The sequence below is a fragment of the Phalacrocorax carbo genome, chromosome 10 (genome assembly GCF_963921805.1).
Source record: "Phalacrocorax carbo chromosome 10, bPhaCar2.1, whole genome shotgun sequence".
Taxonomy (NCBI): domain Eukaryota; kingdom Metazoa; phylum Chordata; class Aves; order Suliformes; family Phalacrocoracidae; genus Phalacrocorax; species Phalacrocorax carbo.
The window spans coordinates 20,075,508-20,097,367 of NC_087522.1; the positions used below are offsets into that span (position 1 = coordinate 20,075,508).

The following is a 21,860-nucleotide window of genomic DNA, read 5'->3' on the forward strand; positions in this document are numbered from 1 at the left end:
TTTTGTTTTTCTAATCACATCAGGAATATGACCTCTAGTTGTGTATAAATATCACTGTTCTCGGCAAATACGGGCAGTTGCAAGACAGGCGTGCCTAACTACAGGTGGTTGGCCAGGTCTGTGTCTTGTACTTGCACAAAGGAAGGTATCACCAGCAGTGTTTGAGCACCTACTGCTTCAGTAGGGCACCAGGTTTAGCCTGAACAACCTTCATTCCTTCTGCATGACAGAGATGTTCTACAGGGGAATTCCTGTAGAACTAGAAGGGATCCCATGGCCCATCAAACCCAGTCACATGCAATTGTGATAGATACAGGATCCAAGAATTTACCATTATGACATAAGCAATTTTAACTTCTGCTTATTTCTCTGAGCGGGGAAGAACCCCAGGTAACTAAAATAAGGAAATGAGGAAGTATACTGTGGACAGCAAAGCATAGTTCTGCACCCCAGATTACCATAGGTTTCCAATTTCATATGCTGATAACTTGAACTGTGCTTGTGCCAAGACAAGCAGAATGGTTTCCATAGTGAGAACAAACCTTTTTGATTCAGCTTAGCTCTCTGCTCTCTTTCAAGAAGCTAATGAGATTTAAAGATGAAATCTTGCCAGCCCTTTGGGAACTATAACTCTTTATTCAGCTCTTGTTCCTTGGTAGCTTCCTCATGTGCTTTTCAACGAAATTCCTTCAGTGCTAAATTATCTGAACTCCCTCCGAACCCTCACTCACACATCACAAAGGGTTAGAAGTCAGGAGTAGCTTAAAATGATCAAACTATGGCATCCATGACAAATGGAGCCTCATGGATGAGATTCCAGAGAATAGTTCCAGATGGCGTAGCTGTGTGTAAAGTACACAGCCAAGCACTCCTACCTAGATCTTTTGTCAGCAGGCATCTTAAGGTGTGATGTCAAATAAGAGATGTGCCTCAAAACGTTGCAGGGATGAAGGACAAATACTTGTTAAATGAGTGGCGAGCTGTCAAGATTACACAGTGATTGTTAGGGTATACTGGATATCTGTGGCCTAAAATGCATTTAAGTTCTGTGTTAACTGGTTGGTTTCCAGTAACTTGTTTGGCCTATTTAATGGGAAAAAAAAGGGTGGGAGTGTTCTAAGAACTTCCCTTTAGATTTATAATAGTTGGTTTTGAAAGTCTGCTGGTATAGAACTTGTTCTTAGATCACAAGTCTCTATGTAGAATAAACCTATTAGTCACTGGTGGGAATTGTAACAGAGGTCTCCATCCGTTCTCCTGGGACACATGGATGGACACAACTTTTGGCTAATGTGCTGCAAAGGAAGGTCTCCTGACTAGTGGTGGGTTGTTTGAAGGTAATTCTCCTCTACCTACTGTTCTCATTGGACAGGAGATGTTCCTGAGTATCTCCTCAATCAATTAATCGAGATACTTTGAAATAACTTTTAGTCCGCTTGCTAGATCCTTGTATTTTGTCTTTTTGAACTTTCTTATTCCTAGTCAAGGGAGAATAAAGTGGATCCCTCCTTGGCAGCAGTTAGTCAATAAAATCTGAAATGTCGCTTTCAATCACTTCAGAAATGTAGGCATGTTTTTAGGTATCCTTCAAATAAGTTAGGGAGCTCTGGAATGGAAACAGTATGTGTGTATCAATGTAAACCATGTCAGCATGAAAGGAAAGAAGTTGGATATTGCAAGTGTAAGACTTATCAGAAATGAAGTGGAAAACAATGGGGAGAGTGGAGAATGATTGACACCCTGTGGGACAGATGGATATGTTTTTGTAGTTTGCTCAGGCTCCATTTTTGCCTGCTTTATGCAAAGACAGAGATCATTAGCTGGAGTAAATGGGTATGAATCTGCTGACTTCAGTGTAGTTGGACTGCTTTGTGCCTGGTGGGGACCTGCCCTGTATGTGAGACAGTTACCTAATGGAACTAGAAATAGTTCAAAAGCTGCTTGGATCAATTTTTGCCCTTTGAGATTTTGATTAAAAACAAAGTAGAATTAAAATTAAATAGCTAGATTTTTGTGGTTGCATTGTATAGATTTGCTGCTAGTGTTATGTGGATGCCTGGAGATGTTTTACTTTGCATTATTAGGATACCTTGGACTTGATGATCCTAGAGGTCTTTTCCAACCTTAATGATTCTGTGATTTGTATCATGATGTGGCATGCTGTCAAAACTGCCTCTGCCTGTTGAAGAGAAGATGCTGGAATTCTTGGGGCCTATTCAGGAGTGCACTGTGTATATTGTGAGGGACACGGTGGTCTTATTTGAATAAACTCTTCATGGATAAGATCAGCCATGGTAACTAGCCAACTTCATTGCAAAATCCAAAATTACATGCACCTGTGTTCTGCAGATTAGGCCACAGATGTAAAAAACATCACTTGTATTTCACAATCTCCTATTTGCCAGCTACCAACTTGAGAATGAATTTTCTTTAAAAGGCAGCTTTCTGAGCTACAGTAAATCTGTCCTAAGTTTGAAGATATTTAAAGTCAAATTATTGAACAGTTCTGTTTTAAAAAAGTAATCCTGTTTTGGTTTTTCACCTTATGTAAGGGAGGGGATGAAGTCCTATTTAGTCTGGACCATGAAACTGGAATGCATTAACGCCATTCTGTTTTATAAGCTTGGTGTTTGATATTCCAGAGAACACTTTTTAAGAGGGGAAAAAAAAGTGTTGAAAAACTCAAGTAAACAGTCAAAATGCAGAGTAGGGTATATGAAGCTACATCATAACATCAGGCTTTAGTAAAATCTATAATGCATCTTTTTTGGGGTGAGCTACTTGGCAGCTACTTTTTAACACTTGGCACTTATGTAATATTTTCTATTTTCTAATTAACAAAGCAAAAATAGCAAGGTGAAGTCATCCCACTGAAATCGCATGTCGATGCAAACATTATAAAAAATACCAGCCTGTGGAGTGAGGAAGAGAAGGATTGACAGTCCTTTTGAAAACAAACTGGTAAATGTTGATATTAAAGGTACTGTTCTTACTGGAACTGAACTGTGAGATGACAGACAAAAAAAGATAGTGGTATGCACATACCTCTCCAGCCAGTGTGTTATATAGGTGGTTGTTTCAAGTCAAGGCTGTAAAGGGACCTTTGGAAGTCAATGAGGGAGGATGGGAGAAGTAATTGGGGCTGAGTGTTCATGAACAGGAGACAAATTGTTTTTGTCCTCTCCGTACTTCAGTAGCAAGCTGTGAAGAGATCATCTGAGCCAAGGGTTGAATTGCAAAAGAGGATGCTGCAACAATGATGATGAGCTCTTAAACGGTGTGGTGTAGTGGTGGCGTGCTATGCAGTATGGTCTACTGGGTGGTGGTTATGTAGAGTTCAATCTAGAAAGACTGGTTAAAATTGCCAGGAGGGACGCAGTCATCTCAGTGCTAACAAGTTTATATTATCTTCCTCTTATAACAGGGGCTTGATTTTGTCTCATGAGCAAACGTGCACAAATTGGACAAAGATCTGAGTTAGTCTCCCTTCTACCTGGGCTTCTAATATGTTTGTACTACAGGGAATACCACAAAATGTTTGTTCCTACCAGCTATGTGGTGAAGCATCCAGTTTCAGTCGTGTAGTTGTGAGTGTGCCAGCACTAAAGTAGATGATATGTGGAAATGCTTTATGCTTCTCTTTTATGTTGAGGAGAAGAACCATATATGGCTGTCTGCAGCCCTGTATACTCAGATGGGGAGTCTAGAAAACATGCTTTAATTAGTGAATCTGTGCTTTGATTGTCATGTGAGAAATTAGCAACTCTTTTTTTCCTTTCATTATACGTGCAGATCTGCATAAGCTTTTGCCGATTTTTTTGCTACTTAGTTGTCTCCTGTGAAGCAGAACTTGAAGGTGTTTTTAGTCAGACAGCTAACTATAAAGCAGAAGGTGCAGCCACACTATCTGCTTTTGTAATAATGTCCTACGTCATGCCAAGCAAGATTAGACTTGTAAGCTTGAACAGGAGATCTGCAGGTGATAGGCGTTCCAGTTAACAGCATTGCCAGTGCTTCCTTTTCAGCTGAAAGAATGAGCATGTGTTGGAAGGGTCAGTACTGCTGGTAGGACTGTCCTCCAGTGGAGGTGTGCAAACAAGGTCTGGTCACTTTGGCAAGCAGAGGGAAAAGAAATTCTGGCTTAGAGGTTATATCATGGCTAATTAGAAGAAAAAAGCCAAACCAACCCCTACTGTTTCTCTAAATTCAGTGTAAATTTTATTCATGTAAGTGTTTTCATTCTGTGAATAATGATCTCGCTCTTCATACAAGCTTATAGTAGGTCCACGTGAGATCCAAGCTCCGTGTGCTTAAGAGTATTGTGCAAATACCCTACAAATTACAGTCTAAAGATGAGTGACATAGGATCAGAAGGGACACAAGGTCATAGGGAGGTGAGGTGACTGACTTGTAGTCACTCAGTGGGTCAGTGGCAGAGTTGATACAGGCACTCTTGCTTTGTAAGCCAGTGCCTAAGCTACAGGCATCTGTGCTGAATACTACTGCTGTGAATAATGACTTTTTCCGAAGAGAAGTGTTTGATTTCTGTAATTTCAGAAGACTTGTGAAATCCTTCTTGGAGTAATGTGATATGTTTAAGTTTCCGGTTTGCCAACACAGTTTCATTTTAATCTTTTGAGTCAACAGTTATGTAAATAAAGTACTCAGCTTTTGAAAGCTTTGGTCTATGTCTTTATCAAAACTATTTACAGCATTGTCACTGGTTTCTGCATCTAGATATGGTTATATGGAAACGGCTTCTATTGCCATGCAATGTGAATTCAGTTGATCTGAGAACCCAGACTGGCTTTCTAATTCTGTGCTTGTATTAGTGATTCTGTTGTTGAAGTCCATGTGACCAGTGAAGCAGAATATGGGATCTTCAGGGATCCAGTGGAATTTTTTTAACTGTGGGACTTCTGTGCCTGTTAAATGTTGATCACTCTCTGTAGTGCTGCTGAAAGATTCTGATGATCAGATTTTGCAGTTTCTGCACTCAAAATCTTTCAGTCAGTGGATTCATGGGAAAAGGAAGAAGGTGCTAGTCCCTGTTTGAGTCCCATGGAAACACGTTTGTTTTTTTCTTCTCTCTCTAGACTGAACAGCAGTACTGTTACACATCATGTTTTTAAACAGAGTCAATCTGTATCTCCAAGGCAGAACTCTTTTCTTTGTCCCATCAGTCATCAGTGTTAGGCTTATCTGGGTCAAAGCTCTGTAACAGTGAGCTGGACCTGGAAGGGGTTAAGGTCATGTTATATGCTTCCATCATCTGAAATTAGTGCAGAGCTGAGGTCTTAACCCCTTCAAGCTCTGCTTGCAGAGCAATGTTTCATCTTGGTATCAAAGGGAGTAACTGATACGAGAAAGTATAATGCACACCTGACTGTAAGCACTAGGACTAAAGGTAGCAGCTGGGAAGGCCTTTTGCTGCGTGGACACTGTGCTCCAGCACTTGTTGGAAGAATCTTCCGGAGCCCTTGGATGACCATAAAAATTATTGCTTAGGAAATTAGGAAGTTCTTAATTAACTGGCTTGTAGGTTGATTGTCTAGATTCATATTTGTCTTTGGGACCATGAGTGCGAACTCCATAGCTGCCTCGTTAGTGTGCAGGTAATGGTCCTTGATGTCTTGTATTTGTTTGTTTGGGATATTCCCCCCCACTCCACCCCAAGCTGCATGGTGCATCTGTTAGCTTTTGAAGAGGCCAAATGGTGTTTGCAATTTAAGTGGGTTTTGCTTTTCTTTTTGTAGATGCTGGCCAAAGCAAGTGTCGATTAGAGAGAGCTCAAGCACTGGAACAGGCAAAGAAGCCCCAGGAAGCAGTCTTCATCCCAGAATGCAGTGAGGATGGGTCATTCACGCAGGTAAAATTTCTACTGGAGTCTGGCTGAAGGAACCCCAGAGGCTGCAGGAGGTTCACTGTTAAGGCGTGAGCCAAGTGATTGATAGCAGCATGGGTGCACGCTCTGACTCAGTTACTCATGTGAAAGCCTTGAAAGCTGGGGACTCGTTTAACCAACTGGAAGCTTTGATTCAGTCACCATACATACATATGTAATGGTATCCACCTCCAATGTAGCACAGAAACAAAAACATGTTGCAGGGGAGGTCAGCTTTTCCTTGATGAGCTGCAAAGAGAGCTGTGGCTCACACTGAACAAGGTGGACCAAGCTGCTTCTGCTGTTACCTGTGCTTCATCCATCCCAGCAAGAGTGGTCTATTGAGCCTCTTCCCTCTGCAGGGTACTTGTTAGTGATAGACTCCTCTTTCCCGCTCTATACCCTATTGCGGTTTGGGAATCTGGCAGAGAGGCAATGAGTCTGCTTTGTTTGGGTTTTTGATTCTTCACTGTTTGCTGGAACTAAATGATAAGCTGGGATCGTAGGCTGTTTCATAATGCTGCTTCTCTTGAAGCAATTAGCTTGGGAGGGGTAGCAGATGAGGCTTATGGTTTGTAGGCCTTTAATATCTGTGAAAAATGAATGGTCAGTCCTGGTCACTGAACATCCTTGAGAAATAGTTGGACTGGGAGAGGTCCTACAGAATTCCAGTGAAGTTGAAGTAGTTATGACAAAAAGAAAGCCCTCATGAAGGAGATCTTGAGAGGAAGAGTAGTTTGTCAAGGCAGGGTAGAAATGAAGAGTGAAGAGTTCTGTTACCACTATTGAGTGGTGTCCCAGTGCTAACTGAACTGGGTGTTAAAAATGGCTCATGGTGCAGTTCCTTAACAGGTAGGAGGGGTATGCTGTCTGCTTAGTTTGGCATGCATCTCAAAGCCAAAAATCCTGCAACCCTGATGACCTCTATGTTGTGCACTTAAGTGAGTCACACAACTCTTTTTTTGTCTTAGTGTTATATCTAACACTGCTCTAGAGATCTTGTACCTCAGAAATTTTAGGATTCATTAGTTACTGTTTGCAAAGTCTTTTGAAGGTAAAAAAAATTTCCAAAATATAATCAATATTGGCCTCAAAAAGATGAGAAAGGCAAAAAGCTTTGGGGTTGGTTCAAACACTTTGTGATGCCTCAGGGAAGGGGAAAGAAAAGATCTATTTTTTGTGATAACCCACCAAAAATTTTTATTCCCCCCTTCAGCCTTACCCTCCCATTATCTGGTGTGTGGGAGTGTTTTTGTTTTGTTTTTTTTAAATGGTGAAGTGGGAAAAGTTTTCTCCATCCTGCCAACTTTGCATACTTCTTCGGAGCAGCATCATATTTGTGTACAGTGTGGACCATCTTGGGAAGGTGGGGGTAAGAAGATGGCTGCAGCTTCTTGCAGTCTAACTATGCTTTCATTGTTCAAATTTAATTTTGTGTGGAGCTGCTCAGGTTATATTGGTACTGGAGGGGAATACTTATAAAACATAGCCCAGTGGGCCAACTAAGTATTCCATGTTAAACTATATAGTTCAAGAAAAAAGGGGGAAGGAAAGCTGACTTTCAATGTCTGTCAGCTGTCAACCAACCTTTTGGAGAGTGAAGTACGGGGTGCAGGTGAAGTTTTTATTCTGATAGGCTGGACTGAGAGTGCAGTTAATAAAACTGTTTCAGATGGGTTTATTTGGATGGTTGGTACCGGTATCTAGATTGCAGAGCAGTTGCTGGGCCTCTTTCCTGCACATTCCCTGGCCAGTGTGGGTTGCCAGTGGAAGGGCAGCATGAAACCGCTTACAAAAATTGTGTGTTCAACTGGCAGCCAAGTGATATTTCACAATGCTTCTCCGTTTAGTCCTATCTGTGAACACTAAAATGCTTTTGGTTTACCTGGCACAATGAAGAAAGCCTCTGATCCCTTTGTAGCTGGAGTTAACTGAAATTGATATAATTTCTTGGATCATTAAAATACTGCATGTTCCACATGCCTCAGGAACCAGCTTCATCATTTATATTGCAGCATTAAAGGTCATTGACCCTGCAATAAGATGTGAATGAAAAACAATGTCCAAGGAAGCTAACTGGTTTCAACCCGCATTTGAGACAAGTATTTCCTTTTAGTTTCTGGTTCAAATTAATTAAACTTTGATTTTTGAAATATGTATAAAAATCAGAATTTTGGTGAACAGTCTAACTGTTTTTGCTTCCAGCAACTCATTAATAGATCTCATCTGGTGGAGGTGGTTTGGATACTGCATTCCTTGTGCAGAGAATTGGCACCCCTGGGTTGTGCTCTGCAGGGAAGCTATGTAGGCCAGTTCTTGAAGTCCCTGAGGCCTTGCTGAATTCAGTTCTGAACTGTTATTAGTTTATTCTGGTTCAGTACCCAGAGAGTTGCTCCATCCGAACTCCCAAAATCTCAGTTGGGAAGTCTAGAGCATCATCTCTCAATGAAGTTTCAGGGAGAAATCCTCATCATGGTCTTAAACCTTGAATCCCCATCCCAACAAGAATCAAAGCAGATGCATATGCTTCAGGGTATACCCTGTATGTAGAATTGGCTAGGGAAATTTTTTCAACAACTTCCCCCCTTCTGTGTAATTGGAGGAATATTTTGGGTAGAAGAAAAATTCTGATCAGAGGGGAAACAAAGATGAATGCATATATTTAAAATATTAAATGTCTTAATTGTTATAGCACTCACACAAGATGTGGATGACTTGCTTTCAGGTCTTGAGCTGAGCCTTTCTTTTGCAGATGCATACACAGTAAGTATTCAGGCTGACATCCTTGCCATCAGACTTCAAAAGATCAGTGTTCTTGTCTAATTGTTGGAAATTCTTGAAAGTTTTGCAGGAGTGAAAAATGCAAACAGTGCAGGTTTGGGGGCTGCATTTGGTAGTAGTAACTGTATGTTCACAGAACCTGCTTGGTTTTAACCAGATTGAGCTGTTCCTACTGTGTTTTATCATCATCCTCTTGATTAGAAACTAAATTGCAATTGCTATGGGTAAACACTGAAAGCAGCCCTAAAGGAGGCTGTTCCTCCGAAAGCAGCTCAAGTCTGCCCTTTCCAGCTCCTGGAATTGCATGTGATACAAAACTGTGTGAATTTGGGGCAGGATCCACCACAAAGTGGATGGGGCTGTACGGTGGTGAAGAGAACACTTCTAATCTGCTGTTCTGTGACTGGCAGCATGTGCTGCATGGGGCAGTGGCTGCAGAGGGGAGGCCAGGCTTGCCTTATCTCCTACTGCTTCCCTGCAAGGCAACTGGCTCTGAGACCCAACAGTTAGATGTGGTAACAAAGGGGAAACAGAGGAGGGCCTGAAGGCAAAGACCTTGGTTTGGCTTGCATTTAAACTCTGTTGGAGAGGCATCCTGTGCGTCTTAGACTTGTATAATGTGTTCTTTTCATTGTCTATAAAATCTAGACTGAAAAGAAGTGTTGCCACCGATTCTATTCCTTGGATGGCTGGTTTTCCTAGGCATGGCTAGTTATAGTGGGTTGTGTCCTGCATGAAGAACAGCAGGCACCTGTCAATTCACTTGCCTTCATAACTGTTTCTGTGCACCATGTGTGCTCTTTCCCTTACTCTGAGAGTTTGTGTATTGCAAAGGTCTTATAAAAACATGTTTTAGCACTGCTTACACATCTGAAAACATGGCATGGATTTGCAGCATGGAAGAGGTGGTAGCATTGCAGGCATGATGGGATGACAGTAAATAGGAACAGACCTGATAAATTGCTCTGGAATTGCTATTTCTTCATTTCAGTCTGGGGGATATTACTTTAACAAAAGCTCTCTGCACTTAGCCCACAGTAACATAAGCATGCAGACAAAATTTGAGTTATTTACAAAAGAATGTTTGATATGAGTAATTTGATTGATTGTATAAAACTGGGTTCATGTAGCATTCTGCAAAATTGGACATGACTAAAACCAGTTTCTGTTCCCAAGACTTGCTCTTCTTTTTGCTGTTATGCTGTATTTTGCATAAATGCCGTTCCCTGTCCGAGCTGCACTTAACCTGCTGTGATCTGTTCTTCATAAACAACAGGCCCTATTGGGTAATCTGCACACTTTCTTTTGCTGCCTAGTGCCATTGGGCTTGTTGCCATGGGCTGAGAAAGACTTGAATTCTTCATACTTTTCCCCCAAGCAGTTTTTTAGAAAAGGTTTCTGAGGTTTTAAACGGGATCTGTTTCAGATAGATTAATACGAACATGTATAATGTTAACCCTGGTTTGGGGGTGTAGTCCTGTGGGGCTTTTTGTGGTGTGTCTTGCTATTTGCTGCTACCTTCCACTGTCTAGCTGTGGTTTCTTTTCCTTGCAAGTCTGCATACAAGTGGCTGAGAGCAAGTCTCCTTGGAGAGTTTCTTTGAGTTTAGGGCTCTTCAAACTGCAGCTGCTGGTGCAGTTATGATGCAGCACTGAGATTTCTCTTGAAGTGAGTGCATCGGTCAGATCAGTCATCTTATGATGGGATTGGTGGGTGGGCTGACTCTGTCAGAGCAGTTTTCCATTATCAGATAGCTTCCAGAGTACTCCCACAACTGATAATAGAAGTCTGTTTGGAAAGAGTGATCTATATTACAGTCCATGGCAGTAGTTTCATTCTGTGCTATGCTAATGAGCGTACAAAGTAGCCCCACGAATGGACCCCTTTCTAAACGTGGGGAACCCTCTCAGACTTCAGTGGGACTTCATGATACAAGTCTGTTCTGCATTGGTGAGTGTAGCGTGATGCTGGGCAGAATTACAAACTCATTTCTTAATGCAGCACAGTGCTGCCAGGCACTGTGTAGACATGTCCCGCATTCCCTGGATGCTGTCTATTATTCAGTGCTCATACTCTAGCAATACTAAGCTCTCAAGGACTTAACCTCTCCTGTCAGAAGGAAAGAACACAGTCTGTCTTGCTAGATTAAAGAAACTCGTTCTTAATAAAGAATCTGGGCTTTAGCTAGTAGGTGGTTCTGGCTTTTTTATTAAAAGACATCCCTTCTATAAAAGACTGGAGCTGGAGCTCTCTGAATATTGCTCTGCAGATTTGTCTGCTACTTATGCGCTTGCTTTCTTCCTGCAGCTCTCATTGTGTTTCTTGTTTGTATATTGAGCTAAAGGTAACCCATGGATGGGTAAGGAGGTAGCAACTTTGGTTATATATGACATTCCTTCAAAGTACTACCAGCCAAGAGAGCAAAGGAACGTTTTCTTAAAGCAGGAGTGGACATCCTCAAGGAAAGTGACAATGTAAGATCATTCTTAACTTGAACGATCACATATTGTGTCAGAAGCAGTGAATCTGTCTTGGGGATCCCTCTCCTAAGCTAAAAATGGTATCTATGCCACATTGTGTGTTGGGAATGTCATTGACCATGGCTAACTTGGTTCAGAGGACTTTCTAGGTGAGCCTCAGTGGCTTGAACAAAAGAAAGGCTTGACCAAAGAATCACTGTGTGACACTATGGCTTCTGGTCTCTGGGTCAGACCAGATACTCTACTGGCTTGGAACAATTTCTTTAGCTGTTTTTACAGTGTTTACAAGGAGCACCTGGGGGCAGCCAGGGTTTGGAGTATTGCCTCATGCTATGAGTGCAGGCAGCAGCTCTGCTGCCTGCCCTTACCACCAGCAGAGCCATTCAAAAACCAGATGTGTTTCTTCTCTCACAGAAGCATTGCTTTGAATACAGAAGGAATGTTTTTCTTCCTTCTCCTATCTGCCCTCATTTTGGAAGGAGCCAGGAAATGTTTGTCTGATCTGCAAGGGGATGGGAATTTATTACCAAACTCTTCATCTGAACAGCAGTGAAAGGCTAATCTGAGTGTTACTGTTCCTGTGCTCCGTCCAATGGTTGTCCAAGGTGCTCTCAAGCCTCTTACACCAAACTTGTGCTTTCTTTAAGTTTGTAGAGGCTGGTTTCAGCCATCACAGAATTACTGCTTTGCTTTTGTTCTCTCCTTCATACATGTGCATTCAAATTCTCTCCTATTTCCAGTTTATCTTTTGGAAACAACCCCTTGATCCTCCTCTGTCAAATGGCTGTAAAGGGATGCTGCTACTTGCTTGTTGAGAAGCTTTGGACTGCTTGGGAATCTGATTCTGGTATTGCCCGTGAGATACTGAAGAAACCCAAACAGCAGCTTTTATCTCCCTCAGGAAATTAAGAGGCAGAGGGGTCTCCCAGTGACTATAGCTTTAATGTCATATTGTAATGAACTTGATGAAAGCATGAAAGCAGGTGTGTATTCATGTGGCTGGTGGATAGTATGTTAGCTGCTGTTTGATTTCACACATGGTAATGACAGAGGAGAAGAGAGGAGCTGCTGTTACACTCTTAATTTGAGCAATGGTGGCAGAGCAATTTTTGTTGGGTTTGTCCCTCATGCTTTTCATCCTTCAGTTGAGGCACAGTTGAGATGGCATATCTCTCACCCCTGAAAAATCGGAGCAGTGTCCTCCTGTGCAGCCAGGGATTTGGGTGCTTGCAGGGCTTTAAACTGCAGTTTGACTTTTTAAGTGTGGATGTTAATGCGGAAGCTGTTGGAAGACCTCAAATGATTTGCAGGTTTTATTTTCTCTGCTTCCCTATTATTCAACTTAAAATGTTCAGGTGTTGGACAGTTGTATGTTAATTTGAGATGCCAAACTCTGTCATGTCTTTCCAGCAGTAATGAGCATTCTGTAGCTGCAGCATGGTTAGTAATCAAGTTTATTTTGTGTTTAAAATTGATAATGTGTTTTCTCTGACACAGTGCTTAGCTTTAGAAGACTGAGAGCCAAAAAAAGTCAAACATACTTTCTCTAATGTATATTTTCTAAAGTCCCAATTAACTCAATAACTGAATATTAGACCTGTGCAGCAAACAGGTGTCACTTTCACATGGTTACTCTTCTCATTACAACAGTATTTAAAAATCTTCCTACTATGGGAGTAGGATTAGAATGAGGTTGAATTTCGGGTAGAAGATTTAAATTGGTTTTAGAAACGAAAACACAAAGTCATTGGAAACTCATTGGAAAAATTCAAAGTAAAAACCTGCATTTTTCAAGATGCCTTAGTGTAGGTGCTTTGGAATAGCTGACACTTTTTACAGAGTTTGTGTTTATACCCAGTGTTTAGAAATGGTACTGGATCAGCTATTGCCTTTATTTTTCAATGCCATACTGGTGCTATGTAACTGAGGAAAAGTATGCCAGTTTTTTTTTTCCCCAGCCTTTAAGCTGCAAACCCTAGGCTGTAGGCCACTCTTCTTATGACACCTAAATGTGCTGAATGAAACCTGGTCAGGTATCATGGTGAAAGGTAGCATCTCTCAATATGAAAATACTGAGGAAAGCCAACTGAAGTGATTTTTTTTTGAGGTTTCTGAACTGTCAGTTCTTCATGGGTACTTATTTGGCCTTTAGGATAAGGGCTGAGATCTCATTGCTGCTATTATCTGTAGTAGGGAAGTCCGTTGGTGCTGCAGTAGAACATGTGGTTGTTGAGAAAGTGCTGTCAATCTGAGATTTATTCCGGGTTTTTTTAATGGTGGCAGAGGGCAGAAAGGGTCATGGGATACCAGTCCAAGGAAGACCAGCATTCATTAGCTTAGTTGTGTATAAAATTACTTCCTTTATGGATGTAATGTGCTTGGCTTGCATAAATGAGTGTATGTAATTTGTAGCTCTCCATTGAGATGTGTTGCCTAACATGCTCTTAGTTAATGCATCTATCCTAAATTTATGTCAGTACATTTTTTTGGACTGCTTTGCCATGTACTTTATTTTCTGAAGGCTTAGCTGAAGGACTCTCAAGTCCTAACACTTGAGCTTTTAAAATGCTGGGTACACTGGACTTTTTCTGTAATGTAACAGGGAATGGTCTTGCCCTATGAATTCAAGACCCTGTCCTGGAATTTGGCTTCATCTCTGGGTAAGATTTTTACAATTAATGCTCAGATGTAAAGACAGCTTCTTGTGCTGTTGGGAATGCAATAATGTGTGTGTAATCAGCAAAGGTAAACACTAAACACAGAAACCCAAGAGTTCTATCACACTTGTTTTGAATGTGCAATTGATTAGATTGAGCAATAAGAAATAAATTGCAACTTGATTATTGCTCATTATATTTAAAGTTCTTTTGAGTAATTTGCAATCAATTTTGTGGTATATTGAGAGAATAAAAATGAAAGTGTGCAGATAGCAGTGACAGTGGCTTTAGTAACATGGGTATGTGAGATTATTGTTTATTTTGGCTGCTAAAAGTGAATTTGCTTGAGGCAAAATGATTGCCTTGCACTTTAGTAAAACCCAAGATAAACACGTGGTACTGTGTTAAAATTGCTCTTAGATCATGTTTTATGTGATACTCAGACTTTTTAAAAGACTGTTGCTAAGTCTCTGAACAAACCCCGCTACCTTAGGGAATCAGAGCCAGCTGTCAGCAAGGGGGAATGACTCTTCTAGTGCTGAAGGTTCCCTAATGAAGGGAATGGCAGAAACACCGCATCATTATTCTGTGTGAAGAGGACTGGAATGAGAAATCAGCTTCAATGAACTTCCTTGGAAAAAGAGGGAATGGACAGAATTCAATTTTCAAGTAAAATAAGAAGGCAGTTTCTGAAGTGATCTCATTTCATGGCTTTTTTCAGAAATGTATTGAAGAAGCCATCTCTAGTTTATAGGAATGTAGGCATTTCTATACCATTTTGAGGTGCTAGAAATACTGATGTTCACACTCAGCCACAACTGAAAGTGTGGCTATAATCCTAGAAAGAATTTTGGAAACTGTTAGTATTTAGAGATGCCTGTATGATCATTTACTTGTGTCTCAGGGGAAGTTAAAAGGCATCCTGACTTTCATCCAAACGCTTGATCACTCTGTGAAAGTTGAGGCAAAGTTACTGGATAAAACTATAGTGCCACTGAACTAATATCTGCATAGATGTTACTAAGACCAGTCTGCTAGACTGGGATTTCTCGATTCTCACTTTAGAGGCCCACATCTGAACTAGTAATTCTGGTGGCCTTCTGTCGTGAAGGAAAGAACTGGACAGCTCTAGATGTTCGGTTCAGGTGTAGAGCTTTAAAGTTAAGCAAGATTAATCTTATGCTGTGTACCTTGTGGCTCATCAGAGCTTTCATCAAAAGTTCTTGAGTCCTTGTCAATACATGAAGAGCGAGTATGTTGGATCTTGCTCCTACTGTCTGGGTTGACATAGTAACGGTAGAGAGCTTAAATCTATCTGGAGAGGGTTTGTTAACATAACGTAGTGTTGCGTTTTTCCAGCCATGTTTACTGAACAAAATGCTCTTTAAATACCCACAGAACACGGTCTCAAGCAGTGACTGTGGAATTGGGCCAGGATGGCCTTTCCTCATCCCAGCTGGGATGCAGTGGGACAGCTATTTAATGATAAATAGTAAATGGGATTTAGCAGAGGGTGGAATGAGCTGACATAACCGCTGCATCCCCAAACTGAAGTGTTCTCTGCTGACTGCTTGTAACTCCTTTTGCCTCCTGAATTGCAGCTAAAGCAGTTGCAGTAGGAGAAATAACCTTTCTTTGGGAAGGGAGGTAAGAGGAGAAAGAAAAGGTAATGATATCAAAGATACTCTTCTGCGTGACCTCCTCACTCTGAATCGTGTGTGTTTGATAGGTCTGGCTTGGGACTTCTGCTAAGATGCTGGATTATAGTAAAAGTGGTGAGTGATAGTGAGAAATGAAATGCCTGGTTTTTTTTTATCAAACAGGTGCAGTGCCATACCTACACTGGATACTGCTGGTGTGTGACACCCGATGGCAAGCCTATTAGCGGCTCTTCTGTACAGAACAAAACTCCTGTATGTTCAGGTACTGTGGGAGTGGCTTCAACAAATACTAATTTGATAACTGAAGGGGGTTGGGGAGAATGAGTACTGTTCAGAGCACTTAATCCTTTCAGGTGACTTGGCTAGTTTACCCAATTTAACACTGCAGTTGTGCATGTGTCTCCCTGCGCTTGCTGGCATTTGGAAACGGCAAGGGAGCCTGGACTGTGGCATGTCCACCCTGCAGTTGAGGTGCAGGCACTCACTCCTGCAAAGCTCACTGCAAAAAACCACTAAGGTAACAGCCTGTGGTAGCCAAGGCAAGAGTCAGTTTCACTGTGTACACCAAAACCAGAGATTCCAGTAATGGATGGGATAAATTTTTCCCATGAGCTGTGTTTTAAAGACATGGTTGTCAAGCTGTATTGAGTCGGCCTTGGGGTCATTTTGTCTGCAGAGTGACTTCAGTTAAAAGTTCGATAAGGTGGTTCTGTGAGAAACTGGTAGTTGTTGACTACTAGCCCCCCAAATCTGGGGTCCTGCAGTTATATAGGATTTGGGTCTTCTGATCATGTTGCTTAGTTCCAGGATCCCCATGTTTATGTCATGGGGCTGGACAGCACTGGGCTTATACCACAGCCCACAAGAGGGAGGTCCAGAGGCAGGCTGTAACTCATGGCTTTAAGTGACATGCGTCTGGGCTCTCAGCCTGACACTGCTCTGTTGCCCTGTAGTTTCCTGGGCCCAAATCAGTCATTTTCTGTACTAAAACAGGGTGATGCTTGTTTTTTTTCTCCTCACCATTCAATATGGCAGCCCATGGCTCAAATAGGATGAGGTTGGGCTTTAGATTTTTGTATGGCTTCGCAGTGTTTGCCCATCAGATGCAAGCATGACAGTAGTCAAACTTTTGGGTGTTTTTAATCCTCACCTTATTCAGTCTCCTTTTGGCTGTAGGGTGTTTTGTGGTAATAAGCAAACACGGTGACTTGCATGAGGGTTTGAGTTGAGTGGTAGAACTGTCTGGGAACCATGAGCCAATGTAGCGTGAGGGAACGCTTGGTGTTTCACAGGTATATGGAAAGAAAATAAGATTAAAATCCTGGTTTTGTGTAAGGTGAAATGCTACAGTAATTTGGCTTAAACCTTACAATATGACTTTCTTCCGCCATTCCCAATATATGGTTTTGGTAGGGCATGTCTTAGTTTGGCTGCTGTGCTCATTTAGTCTTGAGCTGTTTGTAAAATGGTGTTACCAAGAAAGTAAATTCAGGGTGTGTTGTAGGACACACAGCTGTTGGGCCTATGATGGCTAATACTGGGTATGTGCTTCCTACTTTTAATTCAGAAGTAGATCTGTGATGAACTGATCTGTAAGTGAAAGTGCCTGGGCAATAGAGTTTGTTTAGTGTTTGTCTTAACTAGACTCTTGGGCCTGTCAGAGCTGACTCTTGAGCCTTGTTTCCTGAAGAATCAGTAATCACTGGAACTGTGTAGTACTGGTGCACAGAAGAATCAGTTTCCTGGGAATAAAGCTATTAAAAAAGCTTGTCATAGCTTTTTTGAAATACATGTTGGTAATGGATTTATTCAAAAATCTTTTGCTATCAGTTCAAATTGTAGTGGAAAACTGTCTGATGAAGCAGTAAAGCCAACTGCTGCAGAAACAAGTGTAGAATTATATATATTACATGAAGATCTAAGTTACGTTAAAAACCCCAAGATGTGTTTTATTCAAGTACATGCTGGATCTCATTCAGTGACTCTTTTCAAACAGCTGGGGGATGTTCAGGGATTGAGATGAATTTTCTGCAAATTGTCCCACATAATCCCTTTTCTTTAGAATGCTGCCCCTTGCATTCCCTGTGCACTCTCCCCACCTGTTTTTGATTTGCTCTTCCTGACATTTGCAGATGAGAAGTGACTCTTACTGATCTTTCCTCCTTGCCCTTGGATTTATTCCATGTTTCTAACTAGCACACTGTTCTGAGCTGTTTCAAATCACTGGATCCAGCTACTAAAGACTTCTTGTTTACCATCATCCTGATTTAATAGCTTAACGCACAAAACTTCCTTATGCTATCCCAGTTGCTGAAGCTGCAGGTGCTCTGAATCCTGAACGGAGCTGTTGGCAAGTAAAACAGACACTTTGTGGGTTGAGATATTGACTGTATTAATGTGACATTACATGTTCTGTTTGATCATGCAGCATCTAAATAGATGTCTCTTCTCTTTCTTTTTCCTCCCCTTTAGGTTCTGTAACTGATAAACCATCAAGCCAGGGTAATTCAGGAAGGAAAGGTGAGTGGGGTCCTGTGCTTCAGCAACTTGTTTTGTAATAGCAGCTGCCCAGCCAAGTCCCTTGATATAACTCAAAACCTGGGTTCCTAACCAGCTTGGTGTGTGGGGAGGCTTAAGGGTCTTCAGCAGGAGGAATAAGATGACTGTTTATGTACTGCCCTGTGGAATACAAAATGGTGCACTCTGTTCTGTGCTCATCACCTGAGATGTAGTACATGAAAACAGAGCTCCCCAAAGGGTCATCTGGCATAGAATAACCTCTGCTTATTCATGTTGAAGATAACTACTGCACATTTCTCAGTAAAATCCCTAGAGATTAGGAAGGCTATCAATATGACTACTACAGGGAGTCAGGAGTGCCAATGTCATGGCTGTGGCTTTATATGCATTGAAAGGTGGAATTTTTAACAGAGCATAAAACCCTCTGGCCAGCCAGAGCAGCACTGGAGTAAACCCTAGCTGTGCTTGGAAACCTCACTCTTTTTTGTGCATTAGGCATTGGTCCCCCTTCTTTACACTCCTTTCTTACTTACAGTCCTTGCCTTTCCTGAGCAAGGCACTAGATGTGTCATTGTTTTTCTCTTGTGTGTATTCATAGCTCTTCTCTATGTCCTCTGATTTGTGCTTGTTGACATAGTCTTGGGAGGGGTGACCACTGAAGTATATATTGATGAGCAGTCAAGTTTTCCTTTAGGCCTTCTCCACACCCTGATTTTTCAACCCGCTCCACTCTACCCCCCCATTCAGATTCAACTTTTGAGTTTGCCTCCTTACTACAGGAAAACAGTGCTCAACGGATCCTCACTCCTGGTGAGGATGAAGGCTATTTCCTAGGAAAAGTTCCTGTTTTGATATCTGAAGCAGGATTTTTACTGCTAACTCTCTAAACCAATTATTCCTGACACTTCAAAACACAGGAAGATGTGTACCTTGATGCCAATGCTTTAATGTGAAGAACATCTTCCATGCTGGGACTGTCAATCCAGTCCTGTAAACAGTTAAAAGGAATTATAGATTCCTGTGTTCAGAGGAGCGATGCATTTTGAGCACCTCTGCTCTCCAGTCTATTGGTTGTGTATAGTAGCTTAGGAAAAGATAAGGAGAAGAAAGGTGCGAGGAAAACTACTTAGTTAAAACTGAATGCTGAAGCCTGCTTCTTATTTTAGATAAGGATATGTCTCTGTAAACCTGTAATTCTGTGTTAATTTATAGTTGGCACCTGAATGCATTGTTATCATTCTGTTAATGCAATCACTGCTAGTCTAGCCTGAAGTACAAGCAAATCAAGTAGCTCTTGAAATCTGTGTTATTTTTGAGTGGGATTGTTTGTAGTCCTGGCCTGTTCTTTGAGAATTGGAAGCAGCTGATATTGGATTTCATAAGAAGCAGGAGCAAAAAGGGAAAACATTTGAACTTGTTTTTCCCACTTCGCTCCCTTTATTAACTTAGAGTTTTAAATAGGCAAAAAAAAAAAAAAGAGAACTGTAAAGGAAATGAATTAATCTAAAATTTGTAATACAAATTGATTCTCCTTGGTGCTGCCTGTGGCATCCTGTTTCAAGAACGGTACGCTTGGTCACATGGCTGCAGAAACATCCTATGCAGAGCTGTCAAGAAAAGGAATATCATAGTCGTTAAGGTTGGGAAAGACCCTTAAGATTGAGTCCAACCACTAACCTGTCACTGCCAAGTCCACCACTAAACCATATCCTCAAGCACCACATCTGCCCTTCTTTTAAATACCTCCAGAGATCGAGACTCAACCACTTCCCCTGGACAGCTTGTTCCAATGTTTGACAACCCTTTCGGTGAAGTTCTTTCTAATGTCCAACCTAAACTTCCTCTGGCACAGCATGAGGCCATTTCCTCTCGTCCTATCACTCGTAACAAGGGAGGAGTCCGATCCCCACCTTGCTACGACCTCCTTTCAGGTAGTTGTAGAGAGTGATAAGGTCTCCCCTCAGCCTCCCCTTCTCCAGGCTAAACACCCCCAGCTCCCTCAGCTGCTTCTCATAAGACTTGTTCTCCAGACCCTTTACCAACTTCATTGGCCTTCTCTGGACACGCTTCAGCACCTCAGTGTCCTTCTTGTACTGAGGGGCCCAAAACTGCACACAGTACTCGAGGTGTGGCCTCACCAGTGCTGAGTACAGGGGCACTATCACCTCCTTGGTCCTGCTGGCCACACTATTCCTGGTACAAGCCAGGATGCTGTTGGCCTTCCTGGCCACCTGAGCACACTGATGGCTCATATTCAGATGGCTGTCAACTAAAATGTTTCCCGTTGGGCCAGTGGTCTTCAAGCAATTATGTAAACTTTCTGTCGCCTCCAGTTCTGAATCTGCTCATATCTGAAGCCCCCGCACAAGACACTTTGACCTTTCTCCATCATGTTAGAAAAATAGTTGTTGAGCAATCATTAAATAGGCCATTTAAAACCAAAAGGGCTTCTAGAAGCTGAAATTTGGTTTAAAATTTGATGGACTTGGCATTACTTTTTTGGCTAGTGATGAATACCTAATCTAAAAATTAATTTGGCTTTATCAGAGTTTTTTCGTGACTTAAGTTACCTTGATTCAAAATCCCAGTATAGGGTCCTGTTGTAAGGAAGTTGGAACAGAGAACAGCCTGCCTTCCTTGAAGCAAGGTGGTGACTGGAGGTCTGGCTTTTCTGAAGGCTGGGTGCTAGCCAGTGTGCATATAACCATCTGTTCCAGCTGAGTGTTCAGATTCTTTCTGCAAAGATTGCTCTTTGCAAGGAGACAAAAAGAGCAGGATGAGAAGGGGTCCAGCAGGATCTAGGTCACTGATGACCTTTCTGTTGTAGAGGCACATTTTGGAAACTTCTGACATCACTTTGGGCAGCTGCCATCTGACTCAGGAGCTTTTGGACTTTTCTCACTGCACAGCAGACTCCTCTCTTCATCCTTGGATGAGGGTCCCTGAGTCAAAGAGCATTATCTGGCACAGAATAGATGCTCTCAGGAGGAAAGGAATAGTTAAGACTCTCAAAAGTGATTTCTTTTGTCCCATTCATACAGGAATGTAAAATATGAGGCTATAAACTTTGTGTGACTCTGGTGCCTTTCAAGTCTTCAGGGCAAAATAGTTTTTTGGATGGAGACTGCTCTGCCTTAGAAACAGTGCAGATGGGTAGGCTTAAGCTGTAGAGTAATAAATGAAAAGGAAGACTTTACTAGCATATTAGCTCTCCTTTAGAAGAGAAAAATTAATGTTGGAAGGAGAAAAGGGCTGGTTATCAGTAATAACTCTGTTTCACCAAATGTTTTGGCACCTCTTCCATCCTGTTTAGCCTTAATTTCTGGGGGTCAATAGGTATGATGGAGTCACCAGAACATGTGAGGTAATGTGTGATTCCACTCACAGGCTTAATACTCATGAAAAGAAAATTAAATGGCTTTATGTCCATGTGGCTTGGCATGTAGTTCCAGAAGTGGCTCTGTGGAGCTTTCTGCAAGAAATCCTTCTTACTTCTAAATCCCTTGCTCTGGTTGCCCGTGTTTACATTGCTGCTATTACTGTATGATGCAATGCCAGTTACTCACACAATTTGCCCTGTAAGGTAATTTAAATTAAATTAAATTGGCACCAAACTTGAAACTTTAAAATAGAATGTATTGATTTGTTCTGTCTGAGACGTACTCTGTTGCTGGAAGGCAGAGCAGACCTGGGCCCAGGGAGATGGAGTCATGTTTGTGTGAGGTAGAGTGGAAATGTAGGTTCTCCAGGACATGCTTGGTGTGTGGACTTTGCAGCTCAGATGTTTGCTGCTGTGCTTTCTATGCTGAATTCAGCCTGCAAGTGAAGAGCAAGTCTCCAGGACTTCTGTCAGGGAATGCAGTTATTCTTGAGTGGG

The 21,860-nt window shown here is 41.7% G+C and overlaps 1 protein-coding gene across 6 annotated transcripts in view; it reads left to right on the top strand.

Annotated features, from left to right (window-relative positions):
- Positions 1-21,860, top strand: part of SMOC1 (SPARC related modular calcium binding 1) — a 135,240-nt gene that overhangs the window by 45,316 nt on the left and 68,064 nt on the right. For all 6 annotated transcript variants that reach the window (XM_064462340.1, XM_064462342.1, XM_064462344.1 and 3 more), the window contains 3 exons: positions 5,757-5,869; positions 15,626-15,725; positions 17,936-17,983. In XM_064462340.1, the coding sequence (XP_064318410.1) occupies positions 5,757-5,869; positions 15,626-15,725; positions 17,936-17,983 (261 nt within the window). The remainder of the gene's footprint in view (positions 1-5,756; positions 5,870-15,625; positions 15,726-17,935; positions 17,984-21,860) is intronic.